Source organism: Rhinoderma darwinii, chromosome 10, assembly GCF_050947455.1.
Source record: "Rhinoderma darwinii isolate aRhiDar2 chromosome 10, aRhiDar2.hap1, whole genome shotgun sequence".
Lineage (NCBI taxonomy): Eukaryota > Metazoa > Chordata > Amphibia > Anura > Rhinodermatidae > Rhinoderma > Rhinoderma darwinii.
Window position 1 is genome coordinate 63,173,034 of NC_134696.1, and position 25,409 is coordinate 63,198,442.

Here is a 25,409-nt window from a genome sequence, read left to right on the forward strand (position 1 = left end):
ATTTGGCCCCTAAAATTGTTGAATGGTCAAGAAAACGTGTATTGTATTTTACAACCGGGGACAAAATTCAATCCATTAGGTCCATCTAATTTATTAAACCTGTTTGAAATATTTCACACAAAAAATACATTAAAAATGTGGGAGCCAATCTATGTTTTGACTGATTATTTTAGAACACTGATCACAGTCGCCCATTAGGACCCCAGTCATTACGATGCTGATGACTGAAAAACTAGTTTACTTGCAATGAACACAAAAACGGGGCCTATCTGACAACACAAAACTTTAAAGTGAACTTTTCTTTATTAGGCTTAATTTGCAAAGTAAAATAAATACATTTTTAAAAATGTTTCTTTATTAAATTTTTTTCTTTTTACATAATATGTCCCCCAACATGTCATAAAATACCTCTGGGGGACATTCACATTTGTATTTCTTATAGCAGTGTTTCTCACTGTAACTGAGGTAAGGAGTTCTAGTTACACTGGTAAATAGTTCCCTGTGGTAAAAACTAGTCATTTTCAGGCTGGTCTGGATCTGCTAAGATCTATCAGTTCCGCAGGGAAGCGGGGCACCCAGCAATCCCATGATCGATGGGTCCAATAGTGGCAGCAGCATTACCAGTGCCTCTATTCACTACACAGCGCTCATTGAGATCTTAAACAGCAGTTGGGCACCCAACCTGCTCCTACTAGATTGCAGTAACTTTAAACCCACATCATACATTCGTAATGCTGAGGTTTGAAGCCCTGCACCACACGCCGTCTATTTATGGCGAGTGGTCAATAACTGTTTAATCAAAATACATTTTAAATTCTGTGCGGATTAATTTCTTAATATATCTTATATAGTGATCGGATTTAAGCAGGGGATTTAAAGTTCTACATAAGAACATAGATGTAGCTTTAAAAGATAACATGCTTGATGTCTGCACCCACCACTAGGAGAAGCTTACTGCATACTAAACACAGACTTAAAGGGGTTGTCCTGATGGCTCCATATGCCTTATTAGGAAATACAGCTTCGGGGAACAATTTACTGCGTACGGTTTTAGTACTGAATTCAATGTATAAATGTATACAGTAAGCTCCCTCTGGTGGCAGCTGCAGGTAGCCAGCAAGTTATCTTTTTGAGTAGATTACACCCAGAGATTCTAATAAATGCTGACTGCATCAAGTATTGTGTGCAAAAATATACCATAAAGGTTTTGCCTCTTACCAACCAATAACAACAAAGGCTGACATGCAAGATTTGTTAAAATATACAGTATACACAATTCTGAGAGCAGAAAGGAGTACGTATATTACTTTATGATCGCACGGCAACACAAAAAACCATCACAGCACCGCAGACTTGTATCCTGGTTATTTAAAATAAAATTAAAAAAATGGACAAAATAAATCCGGTTCACCCACATGTGGACTGAGAAACAGCAGCATTTAGTCACTCACTATAAAATAAATCCGCTAGGAAGCGCTGTGTACATCAGTCACACATGCCGTAAAGTTCACTTCAGGTGCAGTGCAAAATATCTACAAGTCTCAAATCAATTAAAATTGATTTACCTGTTGATTCAGAAGTGAAACAGTAGGTTTCTCATAATCACAAAAAGATGAAATATCAGCTCTCTGGATATGCAGGTCATTGCCTGACGCTTTGACTTTGTCGCAAAGTATAGAACAAAGGCATTGATGCAAAGATGGCATATAGCCGACTGCTTGCTTGAGTTTCGCATGATTGACAGATACTAGTTCAGACAGATTTCTTTCAGAGTCTTCAGTCCGATTATCTTTTTTTACCCACATTTTTCGACGTGGATGCCAGGTCTCAAAATAATACTGAAAAACGTCTCCTGGACAAATGGCTTTTAGGTCATTCAAATATCGTTCATAGACTTTAATTGAGCAAGTTTGTGAAAGAATATGGAGGAAGTTTTTAATCTGGGCTTCAACAGTAGTATCAAGATGAGAGATCCGGCTATACATAACATTGAGAACTAAATGCATACAGTACCGCAAATTAGCATGTGGAAAATGAGCTTCCAGATTAATCGGTTCTTGGATGTCAGGATTGAGTGTTACAACTTTTACTTTGTTGCTAATGGAGGGAATAATCTCAAGAAGCAAGTCTGCAAGAAACTTGAATATGCCAACTATTCCTTTTTTGGCAATGCAATAGGCACATGGTGTCCAACCTTCCCCCTTTAAGTCACAAAAAATAGTGTACAAATCAAAACTTTGACTAAATTCTAAAAAAACATCAATAAAGAGATATTCAGGAAAATTCTGAGCTAGATTCCTCATAGTGGAGGTCATTAGAAAGATCTTCTTCACATGTAATTTATCTTCCACAAATACCAATTTGACCTTTGCTTCAGGGTCAGAAAAAAAGAGAGACTGCAACTCTGCCAGCACTTGTGTACGGTCCTCGAAAGCACCAGAGCGGAAACGGAGGAGCCGTTTTAAGTCACTTGGTTCCAGAAATTTCTTCGAAATATTGTTAGCAACTTGTGCTGGTAAACCTACTGCAGGGGTTGGTTTAAATTTCTTCTCTGGTGGTGCATCAGCTGTATCTTCTTCAACATGGTTATGATCCAAATTGCTTTGAGTGATGACAAGCTTGTCTTTCTGGGGACCCAAGCTCAGCTCAATGAATGCAGAACAGCTCTTCCTATATAAAAAAAGAGAAATAATCAATGGCACCAAAAAGTAGAAAATCAAAACAAACCAAAAAAATTCAAACGGATTAGAGCGTAAAGCAGAACAGGACCATAAAATATCTATAAAATGATCACAGAAAAATACAGCGGTCTTGGATAGTAAATAATAAATATGAAAACACAAGACTAAGGCCCCATGCACACGACCATAGTTTTCTTCTGGAATTACGGATCAGGTATTTACGGATGAAGTTGCAGACACATTAATTTCCATTGGCCATGGACACCTTTCTGTATATTTACGAAGGTGTGTCCAGGCTGTAGAAATGATCCGAAAAATATAGGCTGTGTCCTATTCTTGTCCACAATTGCGGCACAGAAGTCTATGGGTCATTTTGTAATTGCGGACGGCTACGGATATGCATCTGTATTTGCGGACAGTAAAAAGCTTTACGGTCATGTGCATAAGGCCTAAAACAGACAGTGCCTGTAAAAAATATCCCTCCCCATTGACTTTGGATTTAAGAAGCCATTTGATCAACAAACAGAAAAAGAAAAACTATAATAGTTTTGAACATACAGTGCCTTGCAAAATTACTCACACCCCTTGGTGTTTGGTTGCATTACAACCTAGACTTAAAATAAATTTTTGTGCGGTTTGTACCATTTCATTTACACAACATCCCTACCACTTTAAAAAGGTGCAAAATATTTTTTACTGTGACACAAACCATAATTAATACAAAAAAAAAAAAAAACAGAACTTTAATTTGCAGTAGTATGCACCCCCAGAAAGTCAATACTTTGTGGGGCACCTTTTGCTGCAATTACAGACGTAAGTCTCTTGGGGAATGTCTCTATTAGCTTAGCGTATATAGGCAAATGGATTTTTGCCCTTTCTTCCAGGCAAAACTGCTCCAACTCCTTCAAATTAGATGGCCTGCATTGTTGTACAGCAATCCTTGAGTCATGCCACTGATTCTCAATTGGATTGAGGTCTGGACTTTGACTCGGCCATTCCAAGACATTTACAGGTTACCCTTAATCCAGTGTTGCTTTACCAGTATGATTAGGGTCATTGTTCTGCTGGAAGGTGAACCTCTGCCCCAGGCTCAAATCTCTAGCAGGTTTTCCTCAAGAATTGTCCTGTATTTACTGCCATCCATCTTTTCTTCAATCCTGAAGGATTTCAGAACAGGTGTATTTATACTGACATCATGTGACAGATCATGTGACACTTGCACACGGGGGTACCTTATACAACTAATTATGGGTGAATACATATGCACTCACGTCTCCGGTTTTTAAACCACTTACCACCGTACATATTTTACCACAAACTGTTGCAGTTTTACAATGTGGCTATTGGCCGTGCAGGTTGGACAGGTGTTGGCAGAGACAAATTAACATAAGAGTGGTGCAAAGAAAAACAACATTAACTAACGTCATGCCATGTATATGCACGTGGCAGCCATTAAGGGGGAAGTATGGGACGGGCTCACGGGCTGAGATCACCCCATACTTAGCGGGTGACGGCTGTGTAATACAGCCAACACCTCAACGCAATGGGCAGAATCAAAGATCACTTTGATTCCACCTGTTTAACCCCTTAAATGTCACGGTCATTTGGGACTGCGACATTTAAATGAAAGAGGGGGCTGGCCGCCCTCAGACTTGCCATCAGTTCCCCCACAATGTAATCGCAGGGTGCCGATGGTTGTCATGACAGCCTTGGGGGCCTAATGAAAGCCCCCAGGACTGCCATCTTTGTACTCATTTGAAGCCCTGGCTATATCACGATATATTAGTATATATTAGTATTGCAGTATATCATGCAAGCGATCCAACGACTAATAAAAAAAAAAAAGTAACAAAAAAGTTCAGTTATTTTTAATGTTCCAAAAAAATAAATAAATATATATTTTAAAAGTTAAAAAAACAAAAAAAAACAAAACACCTTTTCCCATTTTTTCCCCGCTAAAGCAATGTTAAAAAAAAACTTAACATAACTGGTATCGCCGCATCCAAAAAAATGGAAAAGAAAGTGATCAAAAAGTCGCATGTACCCCACAATGGTATCAAAAAATACAGTTCACCCCGCAAAACATAAGCCTTCACATCACCCAATCAACGGAAAAATAAAATTGTTATGGCTCTCATATTTTTTTTTTTTAGCAACTGGTTTGTTTTTTTATAAAAGGTTGTAAAACACAAAAAACGAATTTGGTATCGCCGTAATTGTATCGACCCATACAATAAGGTGAACATGTAGTTTTTACCACCTGTTGAACGCCGTAAAGACAAAACGCCCCAAAAAATGGCTTAATCGCTGTTTTTTTGCCCATTTCACCCCACATATAATTTGTTTTTAGTTTCCCAGTACATTATGCGGTACAATAAATGGTGCCATGAAAAACTACAACTTGTCCCGCAAAAAACAAGCCCTCAAAGGGCTATGTCATTTATAAAAAAAAAAGGTATGGCTTTTGGAAGGCAGGGGGAGGGGGGGTTATAAAAATAAAAGACACAAAAATTAGCTGTGTCCTTAAAGAGGCTCTGTCACCAGATTTTGCAGCCCCTATCTGCTATTGCAGCAGATAGGCGCTGCAATGTAGATTACAGTAACGTTTTTATTTTTAAAAAACGAGCATTTTTGGCCAAGTTATGACCATTTTCGTATTTATGCAAATGAGGCTTGCAAAAGTACAACTGGGCGTGTTGAAAAGTAAAAGTACAACTGGGCGTGTATTATGTGCGTACATCGGGGCGTGTTTACTACTATTACTAGCTGGGCGTTGTGTATAGAAGTGTCATCCACTTCTCTTCACAACGCCCAGCTTCTGGCAGTGCAGCACTGTGACGTCACTCACAGGTCCTGCATCGTGTCGGCACCAGAGGCTACACTTGATTCTGCAGCAGCATCCGCATTTGCAGGTAAGTAGCTACATCGACTTACCTGCAAACGCCGATGCTGCTGCAGAATCATCTGTAGCCTCTGGTGCCGACACGATGCAGGACCTGTGAGTGACGTCACAGTGCTGCACTGCCAGAAGCTGGGCGTTGTGAAGAGAAGTGGATGACACTTCTATACACAACGCCCAGCTAGTAAAAGTAGTAAACACGCCCCGATGTACGCACCTAATACACGCCCAGTTGTACTTTTACTTTTCAACACGCCCAGTTGTACTTTTGCAAGCCTCATTTGCATAAATACGAAAATGGTCATAACTTGGCCAAAAATGCTCGTTTTTTAAAAATAAAAACGTTACTGTAATCTACATTGCAGCGCCGATCACAGGCAATAGCAGATAGGCGCTGCAAAATCTGGTGACAGAGCCTCTTTAAGGGGTTAAAAAAAAGTATAAACTTTAGCAGCACACCTGAATTCTCAAGAACTACTGAATTCTTTAAAGGGGGCTGTCCCACAATTAAAGGGGTTGTCCAGCGTAGGGCTGGGAAATTAATCGAATCAATTCGATTAATTCGCCCTCAAGGCCTTGGACTATTCTGTTTAACAAAATCGTTAAATCGATTTTTTTTAGTGGCGCTGTGCTGCAGGAGGAAGCCCCCCCCCCCCGCCTTCTCGTAACCTACTTGGTCCACACCGTCTGACAAGCTGCTCCCCGCTCTGTCTCTGCTCAGAACCTGCTGTTCTGCAGTAAACAAAATGATAGAGTACAGAACAGCAGTGACTCCTAGTATACATAGCCGCACCGCCCTGTAGATACTACCGCTCCTTGTAGATAGCAGCCCCATTACAGATCGCACCACCCCCCTTGCAGATCGCACCACCTCCCCCCCTTGTAGATCAAACCCCCCCCCCCCCTCGTTGTAGATCGCACCACCCCCCTCTTGTAGATAGGAGCTGTATCCCTTGTCAAAGTGTCGGCAACCACAGGCCGGGGATTCAGCCCCTAGTAGCAGCAATCTACAAGAAGGATGGGGTGGGGTGCTGCGATCTACAATGGGTGTGGGAGTGCAATCTACATGTGGGGGTGCGATCTACAAGGGAGGGGGGTGCTATCTGCAAGGGTGTGTCACTATATGGGGGGTGGCACTGTTACTATACGTGAGCACTGTGTCACCATGCGGCGTGGCTGTGTCACTATATGGGGGCCCTGTGTCACTATCTACAGGGACCTTGCGGCACTATCTACATGGGCACTGTGGTGTTTTCAGGGGATTGGGACAAAAAAAAATAAAAACCATGACAAAGCAAAATCCATTTGGAGACACTGGTGCTAAAATGGGCATGAAAAACTGACAATTGATCCGTTTTTAATGGCCATTTTTTTCACTGTTGTATGGCTGTAGCCTAAATGACGGATGCCAGGAGTCCCGTTCACATGTACCGTGGTTGGGTCGGGAAATCCGGCTGACACGGTCAGTTTTTCACGGTCGTGAGAATCCGGCCTTATGGTCATTTATTTAACCCTCCATGGTGGGGCCGGTATTGACAGTTTCCTGCTCACAATTCAAACACTATAATGTAATCTCGCTCCAGAGTGCCCGCTCGGCACTAGCTGCCTGGCCCTGCTGCAATTTACACCGTTCTTGCCTGTAATGTCGGAGACCGGCTGAGGGGTGACGGGCAGAGAGGGATGTTACTGCACGCAGCGCATCATTGATAATAGATTCTGTTAACCTGTTCCCTGCCGGGGATCACAGAAATTATAATCAATTAGATATAAATTTTTCCAATTGTATTTCTGATAAAGTATTTGCAGAGGTTAAAAGTTGTGAAGTTGAGTGCAATTATAAGGCTGGGTTCACACTACCTATTTTCAGGCGAAAACGAGGCGTATTATGCCTAGATTTACGCCTGAAAATAAGGCTACAATACGTCGGCAAACATCCGCCCATTCATTTGAATGGGTTTGCCGACGTACTGTGCCGACGACCTGTAATTTACGCGTCGTCGTTTGACAGCTGTCAAACGACGACGTGTAAAATGACTGCCTCGGCAAAGAAGTGCAGGACACTTCTTTGGACGTAATTTGAGCCGTTTTTCATTGAATTCAATGAAGAACAGCTCAAATTTACGGCCGTCAAAGACGCCTCGCATAATGCGAGAAGGAGCAATTACGTCTGAAGCGACGGAGCGGTTTTCTCCTGAAAACAGTCTGTAATTTCAGACGTAAAAGGGAGATATTGTGTGCACATACACTAACAGTAATATATGTTCAAAATGTATTTATATAAAGAAAATAATTAAACGATCTCTTGGTATTTTTTTCAGTTTAACAGTAATACGAGATTCAAATCGAAAATCGCCCATAGGGTTGAAAAAAAAAAATCTAGATTTTCTTTTTTAGCAAAATCGCCCAGCCCTAGTCCAGCGCATAAAAATGATGTTTTAAACCACTGACAATGCTGTACAAAAAAACCAAAACTATAATCATCCCAAAGATCCTATGCCGCTTCCGTTCAGTCACCGCTCTCAACTTCCTGCTGCAATGATTACTTGTCAACAAGGACATGTGACCATTACAGCCAATCACCGTGGCAGTATGTTGTTGTTTTGTTTTTTTATTGATTGTACAGCACTGAGCGGCTTGAAAAAAATAAATAAACCTTAAATATATTACATTCATCTATTAAATCACGTCAAATAATTTTTCAATTCCACGTACAAGAGGAACTGGGCGAAGGGACGGAGCTACAGGGAATGTGTGACCACCAACACTGTACACATTAGATCGACGTGCTGAAAGGCGATCAAAAGAATACCAGGGGGCGTCAAAGTATGTAACAGCAATATTTAAAAAAAATAATTATGTTTTATGTGATATACAATAGTGGCAGGACTTGACCCTTAATATAAGAAGGTAACTTTTATTGAAATTATTTTAAATTATACAAAAAAATAAATAAAATTCTGACCAGTTAGTCTCAGAACTGTATCCACTAGTGGGACTTTCTTTTTGTGTGCACTAGGGACCGACTAACATCTGCACAATTCCCATTAGCCTGGACCCTGATCACAAGTCCTCTTGTTTGTGTGGGAATTGGAGTCCTTTCGGTCCCATGCACACGACCGTAAAAACTCCCGTAATTACGGCCCATAATTACGGGCCCATAGACTTCTATTGGCCACGGGTACCTCCCCGTATGCTTACGGGAAGGTGCCCGTGCCGTTGAAAAAGATAGAACATGTCCTATTTCAGGCCGTACTTACGGCACGGGCAGCCCGTAGAAGTCTATGGGGCTCCCGTAATTACGGGTGACTACGTGTGCACCCGTAATTATGGGAGCGTTGCTAGGTGACCTCAGTAAATAGTCACTGTCCAGGGTGCTGAAAGAGTTAAACAAACAATCGGCAGTAACTGTTTCAGCACCCTGGACAGTGGCTACCGATCAGAATATAGATAAAGCTGTAAAAAAAAAAAAAAAAAAAAGAAGTTCATACTTACCCAGAACTCTCTGCTTCTTCCTCCAGTCCGGCCTCCTGGGATGACGTTACAGCCCATGTGACCGCTGCAGCCAATCACAGGCTGCAGCGGTCACATGGACTGCCGCGTCATCCAGGGAAGTCGGACTGGAAGTCAGGAGAGGGACGCGTCACCAAGACAACGGCCGGATAAGTATGAATTTCTTTTACTTTTATTACGGAAAGGGCTGCTCCTTCTCTCTATCCTGCACTGATAGAGAGAAGGGCTGCCGATTAGTGCAGTGCAATTTTGCAGCCAAAAACGTGCCCGTAAATACGGGTGCAATACGGGTCGAATACGTGTGACCAAGGACCCGTATTTACGGGTGGACAAAAATACGGTCGTGTGCATGAGGCTTTCCTCTGTATATGTTGGAGGCTGCCGGTTTGCTCTGACAAGAGCAGCCTCCAGACTAACAGAGCTTCTATACTATTCTGGCAGATGGTCCCTATATTAATTTCACTGCACCAACAGCCTTTTTTACTGGCTCTTCAGCCAAGTTTGGAGGCGTCCGTGGTTAATATAATCCACTGGTGGGCAGCAAAGGATTTCCCCTTCAGAAGATTCCTGTTCATCAGTCACCATCTGAGAGCAAGCTTTGTTTTGGGAGAGATGACAATTCTCTTGACTAACCCAGCAGGGAGTCTATTCCAAGATCTGAGGATCTCCGCTTGAGGTGGTCTGAAATGGGCGTTTGCCCACGGCACTGCATCTATTGAGGCAGTCAGAAGGCCCAGGACTCTCATTGTGTTCCTGATGGAGATAACAGGGGAGCAGAGAATTGACAATGCTGCATGCTGGATGATCAAAATTTTCTCTAGTAGTGTGGGAATTGTGTAGATGTTAGTCGGTCCCTAGTGCACACAAAAAAAAAGTGACACCAGTGGATACAGTTCTGAGACTCTAAGGCCTACTTCACGCAGAGTTTTTGACGCGGAAACGACGCAAAAAACTGCCGAAATCGCCTTCCATTGATTTCAACGAGAGGTGGAGGTGTTTTTTTTGTCGCGAGCGGAAAAGAAAGCAACATTCTTCAGGTGTTTTAGTCTCTGACCTCACATTGGCATAATTGGGAGGCAGAGAAACGTTTTTCGCCCGCAACACTCCATGGCCGTGGCCGAAAAACAGCACAAAAAACGCGGCAAAGAAAGCGAGTTTTGAGGCAGATATTTCTGCTTGCAAAAAACTCTGTGTCAGGCCCCATGAACACGGCCGTAAAACATAGCATGGGAGCACGGCCTGTAAAATGCAAAAGAATGGAAATGTTCCATCATTTTTGGAACATTTCTACAGCACGGAAACCCATTAGTGATACGGAAAGGTGTCCGCGGTCAATAGAACTGAATGGGTCCGTAATTGCGAACCGTATTATGGTCCGCAATTACGGAGAGCTTTTACAGTTGTGTGCATGGGGCCTTAACATACAATTCTGACTACAGTTAGGGTATTTTAAAAACTTTCACACCAGGGTGTTTATTTTTTTGTATCGTTTTATCTAAATCCAATAAAGGTTACTTTTTAGATTAACGCCTCATGCACATGACAGTTGTGCCACTCGGGCCGTTTTTGACGGCATGCGAGGGGCACCCGATAGTCTTCACAGACCCAAATCACTTTAGCCGGTGAATCGGGTCCGTGAAAAATTATCCGAGTCTCTGATCTGAGGAAATATAGGACATGTTCTTTCTTTCCTCGAATCACTGAAGGGACTCGGCCGGCGCACACGGTCGTGTGCATGAGGCGTAAGGGTCACGTCCTACCACGATTGTATATTATTTAGCCGAGCAGGGAAATCAGTTAAGTGAACACTACTACAATCACTTATTAAGTACAATTATGTTTTATGTGATTTATCAGATACATGTGATATATAGTTGTAGGACAACCCCTTAAAATAATATTAGTATACATTTACATTGCACAACCTCAACCTTTTTTTTAGAACACATTTGTATCAAAGTCAGTGTATACCTATTTGATGTTTGTTTGAGTCATTACACAAGTCCTCCAACATGGAAAAAGTCCTTGACCCCACTGTCTGTATTTTTAAGATACACGAACAAAACTTTAATAGAAGAAAGAACTGAAGAAGGGGGGGGGGGGATATTTATACTTCAGAAAAGATGGCATACCAACTGCAAGAAAGCTGTGCCCAGCTGTACTTCAAAGATTCATTCCCGTCTGGTAAAGTAGGCACTTCAGTCCTGTCTTCTTCAGCGAGTACTGAAAAACGGAGATTGTATTTTTCTTTGGTAAACCCTTGCAAGTATGCACAGAACTCATCCCAGCTGTGAAACTCTTTGCCATTTAATTGCACTTTAAATGGATCTTCACATTCCTGTACGAAAAAAAGAATTGGATTACGACAAAGCTAACACACATACACACACATTTTTTTAGGCGGTTGTGAAAAAATGCTGCAAAGAATGCTTTCAAGAATAGAAGTGTTAATATTTTTTTTAATCAATTAACAAAATACAAAGTGAATGAACAGAAGAGAAATCTAAATCAAATCAAGAATTGGTGTGACCACCCTTTGCCTTCAAAACAGCATCAATTTTTATAGGTACGCTTGTGAACATGGCCTTAGTCATAAAGAAGAACCCATTTAGCTTTATTTACATAACCAAAAAAAACTAAAAAACTTTAACCCCTTAAGTTCACTGCCAACTTTGGCCTGGAGGACAGAACAATTTCTAGATTTTACTCCTCTTTGCATCCTGGCGTTAATAACTTTTTTTATTTTGCGTTTGACATAGCTGTATGGGACTTTGATTTTTGCTGGAGAAGTTGTACTTTCTGTAGGTGCCAATTTTTTTCTATATTTACAATATCGTTTCATTTATGTTCATTTTTATTTCGGTCAAAATGCAGGGGGAAAAAAAAGCCGTTCGGCTGCAGGTATTTTTTTATAATTTTTTTCACAGCATACACCGATCATAAATTATATTAATTTGTTGTGCTGGTCCTGGTACACATGATGAGCCTACACGTCATGTGTCGCAAACCGTACACCGTAGAGGTATTCCCTTCTTAGACATTTATGGTATTGGCGAGCTGTATAAACAAGTATGCAATTTGCTCCGTTTTGTTAAAACTGGCGCTACAAACCCTATAAATATATTATTAAATGAATGAGTATTATGGGATTAAACAGTTTTGGACCTATGTACAGTGAATAAAACAGTGCCAGTATGGGTTATCAGGGGGCACTGTGCTTGCACTATCATTAATGGGGGTAGTCTTGTTGGATGGTTTATGGGTTCCATTCACACTGTGGAACGTAGGACTGTATAGCAAATATTTTTTTAAAGGATTCACAGTGAAAATGCCATATTTTACGCATTGTATTGAAATTAGTGAAACCGATAAAAATCTGCACGTAAAACTGCAATGTGTGAACATGCCCTAATATACTATTTCAATACTAATTCAGTAGTTTAGTTCCGCAGACAATAGTTTTTTTTGGCCCCTAGAAGCATCCGGGATCATGTTTTTATAAGGCTACGTGCAAATTCTGCACCAAAAACACACAACAAAAATCATTAGAAAGCTATAGAACAGGGTTTACAAAAGTCCACTTACACGTGGTGAGAGAAATCTGCGTGGATTTTAGGGCATGCTGCAGACTTGAAAATTGGCACAAATTTTACCTTTTTACATTGCAATTTCTGCATTGACAATTTTTGCTATCATTTTAGTGAGCGAGGCCCTGTTCACATCTGCGTCGGTGCATTGCGTTGTTCTGCTCTGTCGGAGGAGCAGAACAAGGGAATGCTGGACACAATGGTTACGTTTTCACATGAACACCACTGGCGGCCGACGGAACCCATTGACTTCAATGTGTTCCGTCGGGGGATATGCATGGTTTCATTGGAAACCGTAATCTCTGCCACATATGTAACGGAGCCTACACACAGGACTATGACCTCTGCATGCTGTGAGTGCAGCAAGCAGAACTACCACGACAGTGTCGCCTCACAGAGGGATCTGTATAACACAGACTAATTTACTTGAACGTTATCTGTGCGAAGAGAATTTGAAGCACTAACAGAAAAATGGAGCTCCAACCCCTATAAAAGATATATTCTGAAATTAAATCAGCACAGAACTGTGGGACAATTTAGAAAAACACAGGATACTCACATTAAAGCGAACCTCCAGTGAAAACCAATTACATTATCGTTTGAAAAATGAATAAATGTTCATAAATATTATTTAGCAACTATTATCTATACAGACTTTAGTTAACAAAATGAAAATTCCAATAAATACCGGATTATATTCACAGGCCGCAGCTTGCTCCGTTTCAGTACGGATTTCCTCCTTGATTGGTATGGACGGCGCTTCTATATCGCTCGCCGGTAAGCTTTCCTCAGTGAGGGAAGCATTTTTGGATTCAGTCTGTTCTAGAACATGGCCTTCATCTTCAACAAGTAAAGCATGTAGACACTGGCTTAAAGTAGGCAATGATCCAAGCTGTGCTTTTAATTCTTCATGCTTATGTTTGACATAATTATAAATGGCGTTTTCCAAATCATTTGTCCTATTGTCCTTTCCACACCAGAAGTTCCATAATGGGTGCCATATGTCAAAATAGTATTGGAAAACCTCATCAGGACAGGCGGCCTTTAAGTCATGAAGGAGCTTTGCATACATCTCAGTGTTTGAAGCTTGAGAAAGACTGACCAGCAGCTCTTTTATTTGGGACTGCTCCATTTGACTCAAGAATGTGATTTTGTGATGCATAAAGTCAAACACAAATGGTAAGCAAAGCTTTACTGTAGCGTCGGGAAACATTAGCTTTGCATCCGCATGATTAAGAATATCTGGGTTTAGGGTTAAAAACTTGACTTGATTGGTCAAATTTGAGTTTATTTGAAGAACAGAGAGCAAAAGAAACCTTAATGTTTCCTGGGACTGCTTTCGTGCAAAACAATAGGCACATACTTTCCACTTAAAATGTTCGTCTTGGCAAAAGACTGAAAACAAATCAAACTCTTGATTGAGACCTGGAAGGAAGGCAACATACAAGTGCTCGGAGAAATGCTGAATCAAATTCTGCATACCAGTAGTCATGAAAAAGATATTTTTCACAGTAAACTTATCATCTAAATAAACCAGTTTGATTTTTACACCAGGATCAGTGTTAAAAAGGGATTCGAGTTCATCTAGAAATTGCGACTCTCTGCCAAATGGGAAGTGTAAATGAAGAAGCTTTGTCAAATCTGTTCTATCCATAAATTTATCAGAGACATCAGAAGGAGTTTTCACTGGAAATTCCACAAAGGATGCAGGTTTTTTTGTAAAACGAGATGGTAGGTCAATTTCTGAATCATGGCTGTGATTGAGGTCAGCTTTTGTGATGATCAGTTTGTCCATTTCAGGGCCCAATCGCAGCTGAATGGTGGCAGGACACCGCTTCCTGTGAAATAAAGGGATTACAAGTTATTTGGGAGCCCTTTAGAAAATCACTTTACGATGGAATACATTAAAAAAAAACAGGCCTTTGCAACTCTGGATATACAAAAAAAAAAATTTCATCCACTGAATAACCCTTTCAAGACCGAGCTCATTTTGGCCTTCAGGACCAGCCCCATTTTATCAAATCTGACATGTCACTTTATGTGGTAATAACTCCGGAATGCTTTTGCCTATCCAAGAGATTCTGAGATTGTTTTCTCGTGACATATTGTACTTTATATTAGTGGAAAAATGTTGTCAATAAATTCATTGCTTATTTGTGAAAAACACCAAAATGTAGAGAAAATTTGCAAAAATTATGATTTTTATAATTTTAAATGTATCTGCTTGTAAAACAGATAGTGATACCACACAAAATAGTTACTATTTTACATATTCCATATGTCTACTTTATATTTGCATCGTTTTTTGAACATTATTTTATTTTTCTAGGACGTTACAAGGCTTAGTACTTTACCAGCAATTTCTCAAATTTTCAAGAAAATTTCAAAAGGGGATTTTTACAGGGACCAGTTCAGTTCTAAAGCGGCTTTGAGGGCCTTATGTACTAGATAGACCCCATAAATCACCCCATATTAAAAACTGCACCCCTCAAAGTATCCAAAACAGCATTCAGAAAGTTTCTTAACCCTTTAGTCGTTTCACAGGAATTAAAGCAATGTAGAGGGGAAATTGACAAATTTTTTTTTTTCTTGCTGCAATTCATTTATAATAAATTTTTTCTGTAACACAGAAGGTTTTACCAGAGAAATGTAACTCAATATTTATTGCCCAGATTCTGCAGTTTTTAGAAATATCCCACACGTGGCTCTAGTGTGATAATGGACTGAAGCACCGGCCTCAGAAGCAGAGGAGCACCTGGTGGATTTTGTGGCCTCCTTTTTTTAGAATAACTTTTAGGCACCATGTCAGGTTTGAAGAGGTCTTGTAGTGACAAAACAGTGGAAATCCCCCAAAAGTGACACGGTTTTGGAAACTGCACCCCTCAAGGAATTTATCTAGGGGTATAGTTAGCACCTTGACCCCACAGGTCTTCTGCTATATTTATTGGAGTTTGACTGTGAAAGTGAAAATCTACTTTTTTTCTGAAAAAATATTTAAAAAAAAAAAGATATTTGCAAGGAATAAAGAATAAAAACTTGTAAATCTACTTCTCCCGATTACGCCAATACCCCATATGTGGTAATAAACTGCTGTTTGGACCCACAGCAGAGCTCAGAAGGGAAGGAGCGCCATTTGGATTTTGAAGCACAGATTTTGCTGGCTTGGTTTTCAGTGCCATGTGGCGTTTGCAACGCCCTGGAGGGAGCAAAACGGTGGAAACCCCCCAAAAGTGACCCCATTTTGTAGACTACACCCCTCAAGGAATTTCTCTAGGGGTATAGTTAGCATTTTGACCCCACAGTTTTTTTGCTGAATTTAGTGGAATTAGGCCGTGAAAATTAAAATAATTTTTTCTGAAAAAACATAGAAATGTTTAATTTTTACAATGAATAAAGGAGAAAAATCACCCCAAAATTTGTAAAGCAATTTGTCCTGATTACAGCAATATGCCATATGTGGTAATAAACTGCTGTTTGGACCCACGGCAAGACTCAGAAGGGAAGGAACAATATTTGGCTTTTGGAGCTCAAATTTAGCTGGAATGGTTTTCGGGTGTCATGTCACATTTGCAAAGCCCCTGAGGTACCAAAACAGTGGAAACCTCCCAAAAGTCCCTTTAGGGGACTGGAACGAGCGATCATTAGGTCGCTGGTACAATACACTGCAGTACTAATGTATTGCAGTATAATATCATTTTTACAGGCTCCTGTAACAGCGCGATAGCTGTTCCTATCCATTAGTCCCGGGTGTCAGCTGTAATACACAGCGGACACCTGCAGAATATGGAGCGGGCGCAGCGCATGAGCCCGCTCCATATATAACGCCCCGCACCACGACATGCTATTAAGTCGTGGTGCGCGAAGGCGTTAATGCGCAGCGGATGGTGCAAAAAATTTACATTTTCCACTGATATGCCATTTTAACGCACAATATGTTGTGCCCAGTTTGTGCCACTGAAGACAAATACCTCATACAATGTTGAGCAGGGAGGGAGCGCCATTTGGCTTTTGGAGCGCAGATTTTGCTTGGTAGTTGTTCTGTTTGGGGTTTTGCTGGTATTTCAGTTTATAATGTGGGAGTATATGTAAGCTGTGCGGAGAACATCAGGGTACATGTTATCTGCGCGGAATACATCAGGACATAATAAGAGGGTATAATAATTCGGTAAATAAATAATAATCCGCAGATATGTGGCCGGTGTCGCCCTGATAAATGGCGCCCGATCTTATCAGCTTTTGGACACTGCACAATTTCTGTCGCTATATTCTGAGAGCCAGAACTTTTTTTTATTTTTTCTTCACTGGAGCCGTGCGATGACTTATTTGTTGCGGGACAATCTGTAGTTTTCATTGGTACCATTTTAGGGTACATGTGATTTTTTTATCACTTTTTATTAGATTTTTTTGGAAGCAAAGTGACAAAAAAACAAATTCTGACAATGTTTTTTGTCTTTTCTTTTTTACACATTTCACCGTGCGCTATAAATGACATTTTACTTTATTCTGCGGGTCGGTACGATTACGGCGATACCAGATGTATATAGTTTTTTTATGTTTTGTGGCATTTCCGCAATAAAATCACTTTTCGACAAAATTATTTACTTTCTGTGTCACCATATTCTGAAGCCATAACTTTTTTATTTTTCAGTCAAAAAAGCGGTGTAAGGGCTTGTTTTTTGCGGGACGGGTTGTCGTTTTTATTGGTACTATTTTAGGGTACATGCGACTTTTTGATCACTTTTTATTCTATATTTTTGGAGGGTTGATGACCAAAAAAATAGTGATTCTGACATTGTTTTTTAATCATTTTTTTTGCGCTATTCACCGTGCGGGAAAAATAATATTATAGTTTTATAGTTGGGGTCGTTACGAACGCGGTGATACCAAATATGTGTACTTTTTTTAACATTTTCATTTTTTCCTATAATAAAAGACTTATTATAGGAAAAAAAGCATTTTTTGTTACTTTTATAACTTGTTTTTACACTTTTATTACTTTATTTTTTACTTTTTACTTGAAGACTGGCAGCACTGATCGCTGCTATAATACATTACACTACCTAGGTAGTGTAACGTATTATATATATATACTGTCAGTGTGACGCTGAGAGTCACACTGACAGGAAGCTTATGAGGACCGGCCTCTGGCTGGTTCTCCTAGGCTGCTGTGCATGGCAGACCCGGGGGGCCGTTGTATGGCCTCCGGTTCTGCCTTATAACCGACTGCAGCACCCGCAATCGGTCCCCGGGAAAGTTTGTTGTAGCAACTAACTTTCCAGTTTGTTGTAGTAACAAACTTTCCAGTTCATTGCTACAGCAAGCTTTCCCTGCGATCACATGACCGGGACCTGAACCAATTAGGTCCCGGTCATGTCTCTGGGACCAGAGGCAGGGGTTAACAGCGCGATTCGGGTGTCAGCGCTACTCTGAGACACCCGGATCGCGCTTTTAACACCCACCGTGAATTCACGTCGGCGCTGCACAGAACCCAGCAAATGCCGACATGAATTTACTGTGGGCGGTCGGGAAGCGGTTAAGCATGCTGCGGATTTGAAAATTTGCAGCATGCTCTGATTTCTGTCCAGAATACGTTTCAGCAGCATGTGGATGAGATTTGTTCATTTGTTTCCCGCAAGGAAAATCTGCAGCAATTCCCGCCCATGTGAATCCAGCCTAAAGGTTTATTTATACAATAGTCCTTAGACTGGGTTCACATCTGCGTTTATCTCTTCCGTTGTTTTGCTCCATCATAAGATACAACACATGCCTGACAGAACCCATTGGGGGGGGGGGGGGATTTATTAACTTTTCCATGCCAGTTTTCTGGTGTAGAAAATTTGCCTATGGCACAAAATTTGCAATTCGCAGGAAAAATTTGTACTTTTGCGCCCAAAAAAAGTAGGTGGAGCTTGGCTGAAGGCCGGGGCCACACGCGGCCCGAAACCATTACTATAATTTATGCCAGAAACTGATTTTACTCCGTGGCGCACAGACAGCCAAAGATGCACCTAATTTATAAAGAGTTGTGCGCATCGTACTCCAGCGTCAGTCTTAATAAATTCTCCCATTGTCTTTAACGGGTTCTGTCATGGTGTATGTTTTTTTTCCCCGGCATTTTCACCGGATCTGACATGGAACCTCCTAGTGGAGCCTCCAACGCAGAAGGTAAACTTAAAACTAAAAATGTAGGCGCATCTTATGGTGCAGTTGGATTCCTGATGTTGCTGCTAAAACTCATCTGTGCTTAAAAATCGAAATCTAGCGAGAGAACACTAAACAATCGGTTCCTTGGCAGTTAACTAGCAATATACAGAGATCAATCTAAAAACACACAGTTCCCCTTAAGGCCCTTTTACACGGGCCAATTATTGTGCAAATGCTCGTTGCTGAGAATTACCCTGAGTAAACAGAGAAGCGATCAGCAGATGAACGAGCAAACACTCGATCATCTGCTGAAACTATAGTTTAAAAAAAACAAAAATGTTATCCTTGTCGGCAGCACATCTCCCTGTGTAAGCAGGGAAACGCGCTGCCATCATGATAATGTATGGGGACGAGCGATCGCAGTTACGAGCGCACGTCCCCATACATAGCTCCTTGTGACTGAAGCAAACGAGCGCCGAACGAGCTGTCTCGTTGATGGACGCTCGTTGCACCGGCCAAAATTGGTGGGCGTAAGAGGACCTTTAGATTAGACTCACAAACAAAAGTCATAAATATCCATGGAGACATAGTGTATGAGACTAATGAAGAACTGCTTTTCGTTGGGTGCAATTTTACCCAGCTTTACACGGTGTATTTTATCAAACTGAAGGCAGGCTCTATTTACACTGCCAGGAAAACCTCCAATATGAACTCTGAATGTATGAAACAGTATAGCAGCTAATTGAGGGAGGTACCGAATAATAACATCCTCAAGTATAAGCGCACAAAAAGTGGAAAGCTGATGAGGTTGGGTGTGTCGATGAAAAAAAAAAAAGAGACAAAGAAGTCCCAAAAAATATTAATGATCCTATAAAATGTGCTCATAAATTAAATAACCATATCTCACGGATCATTGTTTCTCAACTCCAGTCCCCAAGTACCTCCAACGTGTAATGATTTGATAATATCCAATAGAGAACTCAAGTGGCAATTCCTAATGCACTGCCAATAGTTCTAGAACTTACGCAACTGTAAGGTAATTCTGACAACATGACATCTTGGGGGTGCTTGAAGACCAGAGTTGAGAAACACCGGTCTACATGATCAGTAGATATTTGGCACTACAGGCCAGAGCAGACATTTACTCTATATACTTTTATACACCCCACCCCCACCCTGCCGACTTCATATTGTGCTTAACATATACCAAACTCAGAATTACCTAGTAGAACTGCTGCAACCAAGGTTCACCATACTGTACTTCAGAGACTGCATCAGCTCATTACTCACATCCTCATTACTCAGGGGTACTGAATTACGTATAACAAATAGAATTTTCTGCTCTTCACACCAAATATTCAGAAAGGACTGAAAATCTTCCCAACTATAAAACTCCATCTGCTCCAATTCATTCTTCTTATCTTCAGAAGCCTGTCAAGTAGAAGTAAAAGATTTTTAAGCCGGTTAGATTATTTTATTTTTTGCCAAAAATAAAATACTATTCATGATAAATACTAATAATAAATAATAATAATAAACATTTGACATAAATGTTATATAATCTTTCATTAAAAATCAAAAACAATTCTATACAGGGTTTTTTGAAGTTTGTTTAAAAGTTGAGTAAGAATTATTTCCCAAACCCTTCAATGACAAATTTGCATAGCTGTGATATAGCGGAGGGAAATGTATTAAGGCCGGTCTAAAAGTATGAATTATTGCTTTGCATATACGCTTCTGAGCAATCGTAACAATTGAGAAGTGTAAAAGCACAAAAACGATCGTTCAGTTGATCAATTGAAACGTTTTTCGTCCACATTTACCTGATAAGGTAGGAACTGTAGTGTATGTATAATAATTGGAATGATGGCAATATCTATCCAAGGCTCATAGAAATTCTTCATAACTAATGATCATTTGGCGGTTGTGTAAAAATGAATATGTAAATGCTGTAAAGCTTTTTCTCATGGCAGTTTTGTTGCAGAAATCTCTGCGATTGAAAATCCTTTCCATACATCTAAATGGGGTTGTTTCTGCAGCAAGTGCATGGATTTCTGCAAACCCCATTCAGACGAATGGTAGAGTTGAAGAAAGTTCTGAAACAAATCTTGCACGTCTGTACATAACCTAACTCATGCAGATTTGACCTACCTCATGAGTTTTTAAGTGTCGAGAGAAAAATGCATCAAAATTATTCAAGACATGTACTAATGGTTGTAAAAACTAGAAAAGAATGCATAAACACAGCACTGAACACCATTTTATACCCAAATACAATAAACATACAATGCTTCTCAAATCTGGAAGCTCACATCTAGCAGCTGTATCATCACTCGGAAAAAAAGTATAACCCACCGCTTCTTCATTAGTTACATGGATTCTGTGCCAAAAATCTGCAGATTAACTCCATCAAACTTCAATGGAGGTAATTTGCGTGCGTACCTGCATATAATCATAGACGGGGATTCTTTACTGTAAGAGCAGCAAGACTATGGAACTCTCTGCCACAACATGTTGTGATGTTGAACAGTGATCTGGATGCCTTTCTTGAAAGACATATTACAAGTTATATGTACTACATTGCTGATATGGGGCGCTGAGATTCAGCGATTTATTCTGGTCATCATTCTCCCCATAAAATGGGGCAATTGGCATCTCTCGGATGGAGCAGATGAATGAAAAGACCAACACAGGCCCTAATGTGTATGGCTACCTATATTAAAGGGGTAATCCGGGACTTTAAATATCGTCAGCAGGACAGGGAATGGTATAAAATAAAAAACTATCAGATAATCACCCCCCTGAGGGGCCACCACTACAGTGCGGAGGCCCCTTTCCTCACCGATCCAGTCCGCAGAAGCTCCTGCAGTGGTCAAGTACCGCTGCAGTCAATTGGTGGCCTTAGCCATCATGTTGCTCATGGCAGCATCAACGCTGAGGCCAGCGATCGGCTGCAGCGGCATGTGACCACTGCAGGAGTTTCTGGGGCTGAAGAGGCAGAGAATGGGGCCTCAGCACTGGAGCACATTATGGGGTGAGTATATGATAGATTATTACTTTATACCATGCCCTGCGCCCGATTTTTAAAAGTCCTGGATAACCCTTTTTAAATAAAAATGTAATAGATTATAAAATCCCTTTAAAGAGGCTCTGTCACCACATTATAAGTGCCCTATTACAGTAATGCTTTTTATTTTAAAAAAACGATCTATTTTTACCACTTTATTAGCGATTTTGGTTTACGCTAATGAGTTTCTTAATGTCCAAGTGGGCATGTTTTTACTTTCGACCAAGTGGGCGTTGTACAGAGGAGTGTATGACGCTGACCAATCAGAGTCATGCACTCCTCTCCATTCATTTACACAGCAGCATCGTGTTCTTACTAGAACACGATGTGCAGCCACATACACAGACATTAACGTTAATCAAGTGTCCTGATAATGAATATACATGACCTCCAGCCTGGACGTCATATGTATTCAGAATCCTGACACTTCTGAATCTTTTCTGTGAGATTTCCAGCAAGGGAAACGAAATCTCGTTTACCTCGTAATCTCGCGAGATTAGGTTTGCCTTGCTGGAATCTCACAGAAAAGATTCAGAAGTATCAGGTTTCTGAATACAGATGACGTCCAGGCTAGAGGTCATATATATTCATTATCAGGACACTTGATTAACGTTAATGTCTGTGTATGTGGCTGCACATCGCGTTCTAGTAAGAACGCGATGCTGCTGGGTAAATGAATGGAGAGGAGTGTATGACTCTGACTGGTCACTGATTGGTCAGCGTCATACACTGTACAACGCCCACTTGGTCGAAAGTAAAAACATGCCCACTTGGGCATTAAGAAACTCATTAGAATAAAGCTAAAAATCGCTAATAAAGTGGTTTAAAATAGATCATTTTTCTAAATAAAAAGCACTGCTGTCACCTACATTACAGCGCCCATCTCCTTATATAGGAGATAGGGCACTTATAATGTGGTGACAGAGCCTCTTTAAAGGGGTTTTCTGGAACTTTTATATTGATGGCCTATCCTTAGGATAGTTCATCAATATAAGATCGGTGGGAGTTCGAATGCTGTTACCCTGTCGATCAGCTGAATGAAGGGGCCGCGGCGTTCGTTGCCGTAGCCTTGTCCTATTTTAGAGGCACAGCACCGTACAGTTCTGTAGCGCTGTGCCATGGATTGTAGTTAGGTTCCCAATTTAAGCAAATAAACCCGAGATGCAATCCCAGGCACAGCCGCTACGAAAGTGTGCAGCGCTGTGCCCGGTAAACACTGAAGAGGCCTAGGCGATGAACTCCGCGGACCCGTCAGTCAGCTGATCGGCAGGGGAGTTGAACCCCACCGAGCGAATACTCATGATCTATCCTAAAGATAAGCCATCAAAATAAAAGGCATTGAAAACCCCTCTGGAATGTAGCATTCTTAAATTACTGTATCTTCAGGTCCTAATGATTTTGTGCAAATTTCCTACTTGTTGAGAGAATAGAGGAAAGGGAATTTTTAATTATCTGGCCATAAAAATCAAATACAAATTATTTTGCCTGTGATCTTCAGAACTGACCAAAAGTTTAGGTATTTCAGTTATTTTTAAACATTCTCTTCTCTAGCATGACAACAGAAGCCCTCGAGGTGCGATATACTGGGCCATCATTACTTGAGGGAACATTCAACCTGTGATGATGTCGGCATCAGAGGGGAAAGTTGTAGAGAACCAATTTCTATTTACCTACAGAGGAATAGGCTCAACTTACAATAATTACAAGTTACCGCCCTATCGCCTACCTCCTACCTAATGGAATAGGCGCTTTGATGTAGATAAGTGCTGTTTTTTTAAAAACGTTTATTTTTGACAAAGTTATGAAGATTTTAAGATTTATGTAAATTTGTTCTTAATGCCCAACTGGGCGTTTTTTTTACTTTTGACCAAGTGGGCGTTGTAAAGAAAAGTGTATGACGCTGACCAATCAGCGTCATACAGTTCTCTTCATTCATGTCCAGCTGTACTCACAGCATAGCGTGATCTTGCGAGATCACGCTGTGCCGTCACTTACTCCCACAGTAATGAATGAAGAGAAGTGTATGACGCTGATTGGTCAGCATCATAAACTTTTCTTTACGATGCCGACTTGCTCAAAAGTAAAAAAAAAAAAACGCCCAGTTGGGAATTAAGAACAAATTTGCATAAATCTTAAAATCTTCCTAATATTGTCAAAAATAAAAGTAAAAAAAACAAAAAAAAAAACCCACAGCACTTCTCTACATCAAAGCGCCGGTTACATTAGGTAGGAGATAGGGCAGTCATAAACTGGTGACTTTAAGTCTCTAGTAATTATTTTCCTAATGTGTTTTGTGTTTTTTAGTCTTGCTCTTTTTTTTTTTTTCTGGTAGCATGTCTAATAGCACAGTATAGATGGAGCACTATAGAAAATGCATATAGTAAACATAATCCATGCATAACTTTATCATACCTGTTCCACTGGATTTGAGGGTGACTCCGGCACAGGCTGGGAATCCACAGCAAGTAAAGCATCTGGAACACTTTTTAGCTCATGGGTTTGGCGAAGAATGACTCGTAAGCACTGAAACAGGGATGGCAGGATGCCAACGTTTGAGGACAGTGTATAATGAAGGGATGCAACGTAAGCATTGATTGATTTTTCTGTTCTTATCTTTTTGTTGTCCTTCGTGCACCATAATTTTCTACTTGGATGCCACGTATCAATGTAATATTGGTAAAATTCTCCAGGGCTTAATGCTTTCAAATCACTGAGCTGACGATTGTAGACCTTCAGAGAGCGAGCGTGAAACATGGCTTGTAAGGCAGACTTTATTTTGGCTTGGGTTTCCATTTGTAAGTGAGCAACTTTCTGTTCCAAGACTTTAACAATTAACAACATACAGTGTCTAACAGTTGTGTTTGGCAAGAGCATGCTCAGGTCTAAAGAATCCGAAATCTCTGGATGTACAATAATAGATTTGATCTGCGCTTTCATTTTTGGAATACTTTGCAAAACGGAAACTATAATAAATCTTAATGTATCTTGGTTATTTGTTTTAGATAAGCAGGAGGCACACATCTTCCATCCAGCGTCATCTTCACAAGAAACGCTGTACAAGTTCAGTCCAGGGCCAATATTACTTAAGAAATCTATATAAAGATTCTCGGGGTATTTTTGTGCCAGCTCTTGCATAGATGAGGACATAATAAAAATGTTCTTCACTAAAACACTGTCTTCTACAAACACAAGCTTTATTTTGGCATTTGGATCATAAACAAAAAAACTATCTAGTTCCGCCAGCACTTGAGTGTGATCTTTAAGAAAATTAGAAGCAATTCTTAAAAGCCTTGACAAATCACTGCGATCCAAGAATTTTCTTGAGATATCATTGGAGACTTGAGCAATTCCTGCAAGACTTAGTGACCTAACTTTCGTGGTCTCTGCTTTAAAAGCCATATTTGGGAATTCAGCCGATTCCAAGTACCAAGTCTTTAATTGTAATATTTGTAAATCCCACAATATAAATAAGAGGCAACCTAATAGAGAAAGAAACAGAAAAAGTAGAAAATCAATTATTA

General features: G+C 40.4%; 1 protein-coding gene across 1 annotated transcript in view; it reads right to left on the bottom strand.

Moving 5' to 3' along the window:
- The window catches only part of ZSWIM9 (zinc finger SWIM-type containing 9), a 60,871-nt gene that overhangs the window by 13,410 nt on the left and 22,052 nt on the right, over positions 1-25,409 (bottom strand). The window contains exons 3-7 of the mRNA XM_075840004.1: positions 24,301-25,367; positions 20,044-20,252; positions 13,366-14,515; positions 11,223-11,428; positions 1,566-2,670 (exon numbers count right to left, since the gene is read on the bottom strand). Of these exons, the coding sequence (XP_075696119.1) occupies positions 1,566-2,670; positions 11,223-11,428; positions 13,366-14,515; positions 20,044-20,252; positions 24,301-25,287 (3,657 nt within the window). The 5' untranslated portion in view covers positions 25,288-25,367. The remainder of the gene's footprint in view (positions 1-1,565; positions 2,671-11,222; positions 11,429-13,365; positions 14,516-20,043; positions 20,253-24,300; positions 25,368-25,409) is intronic.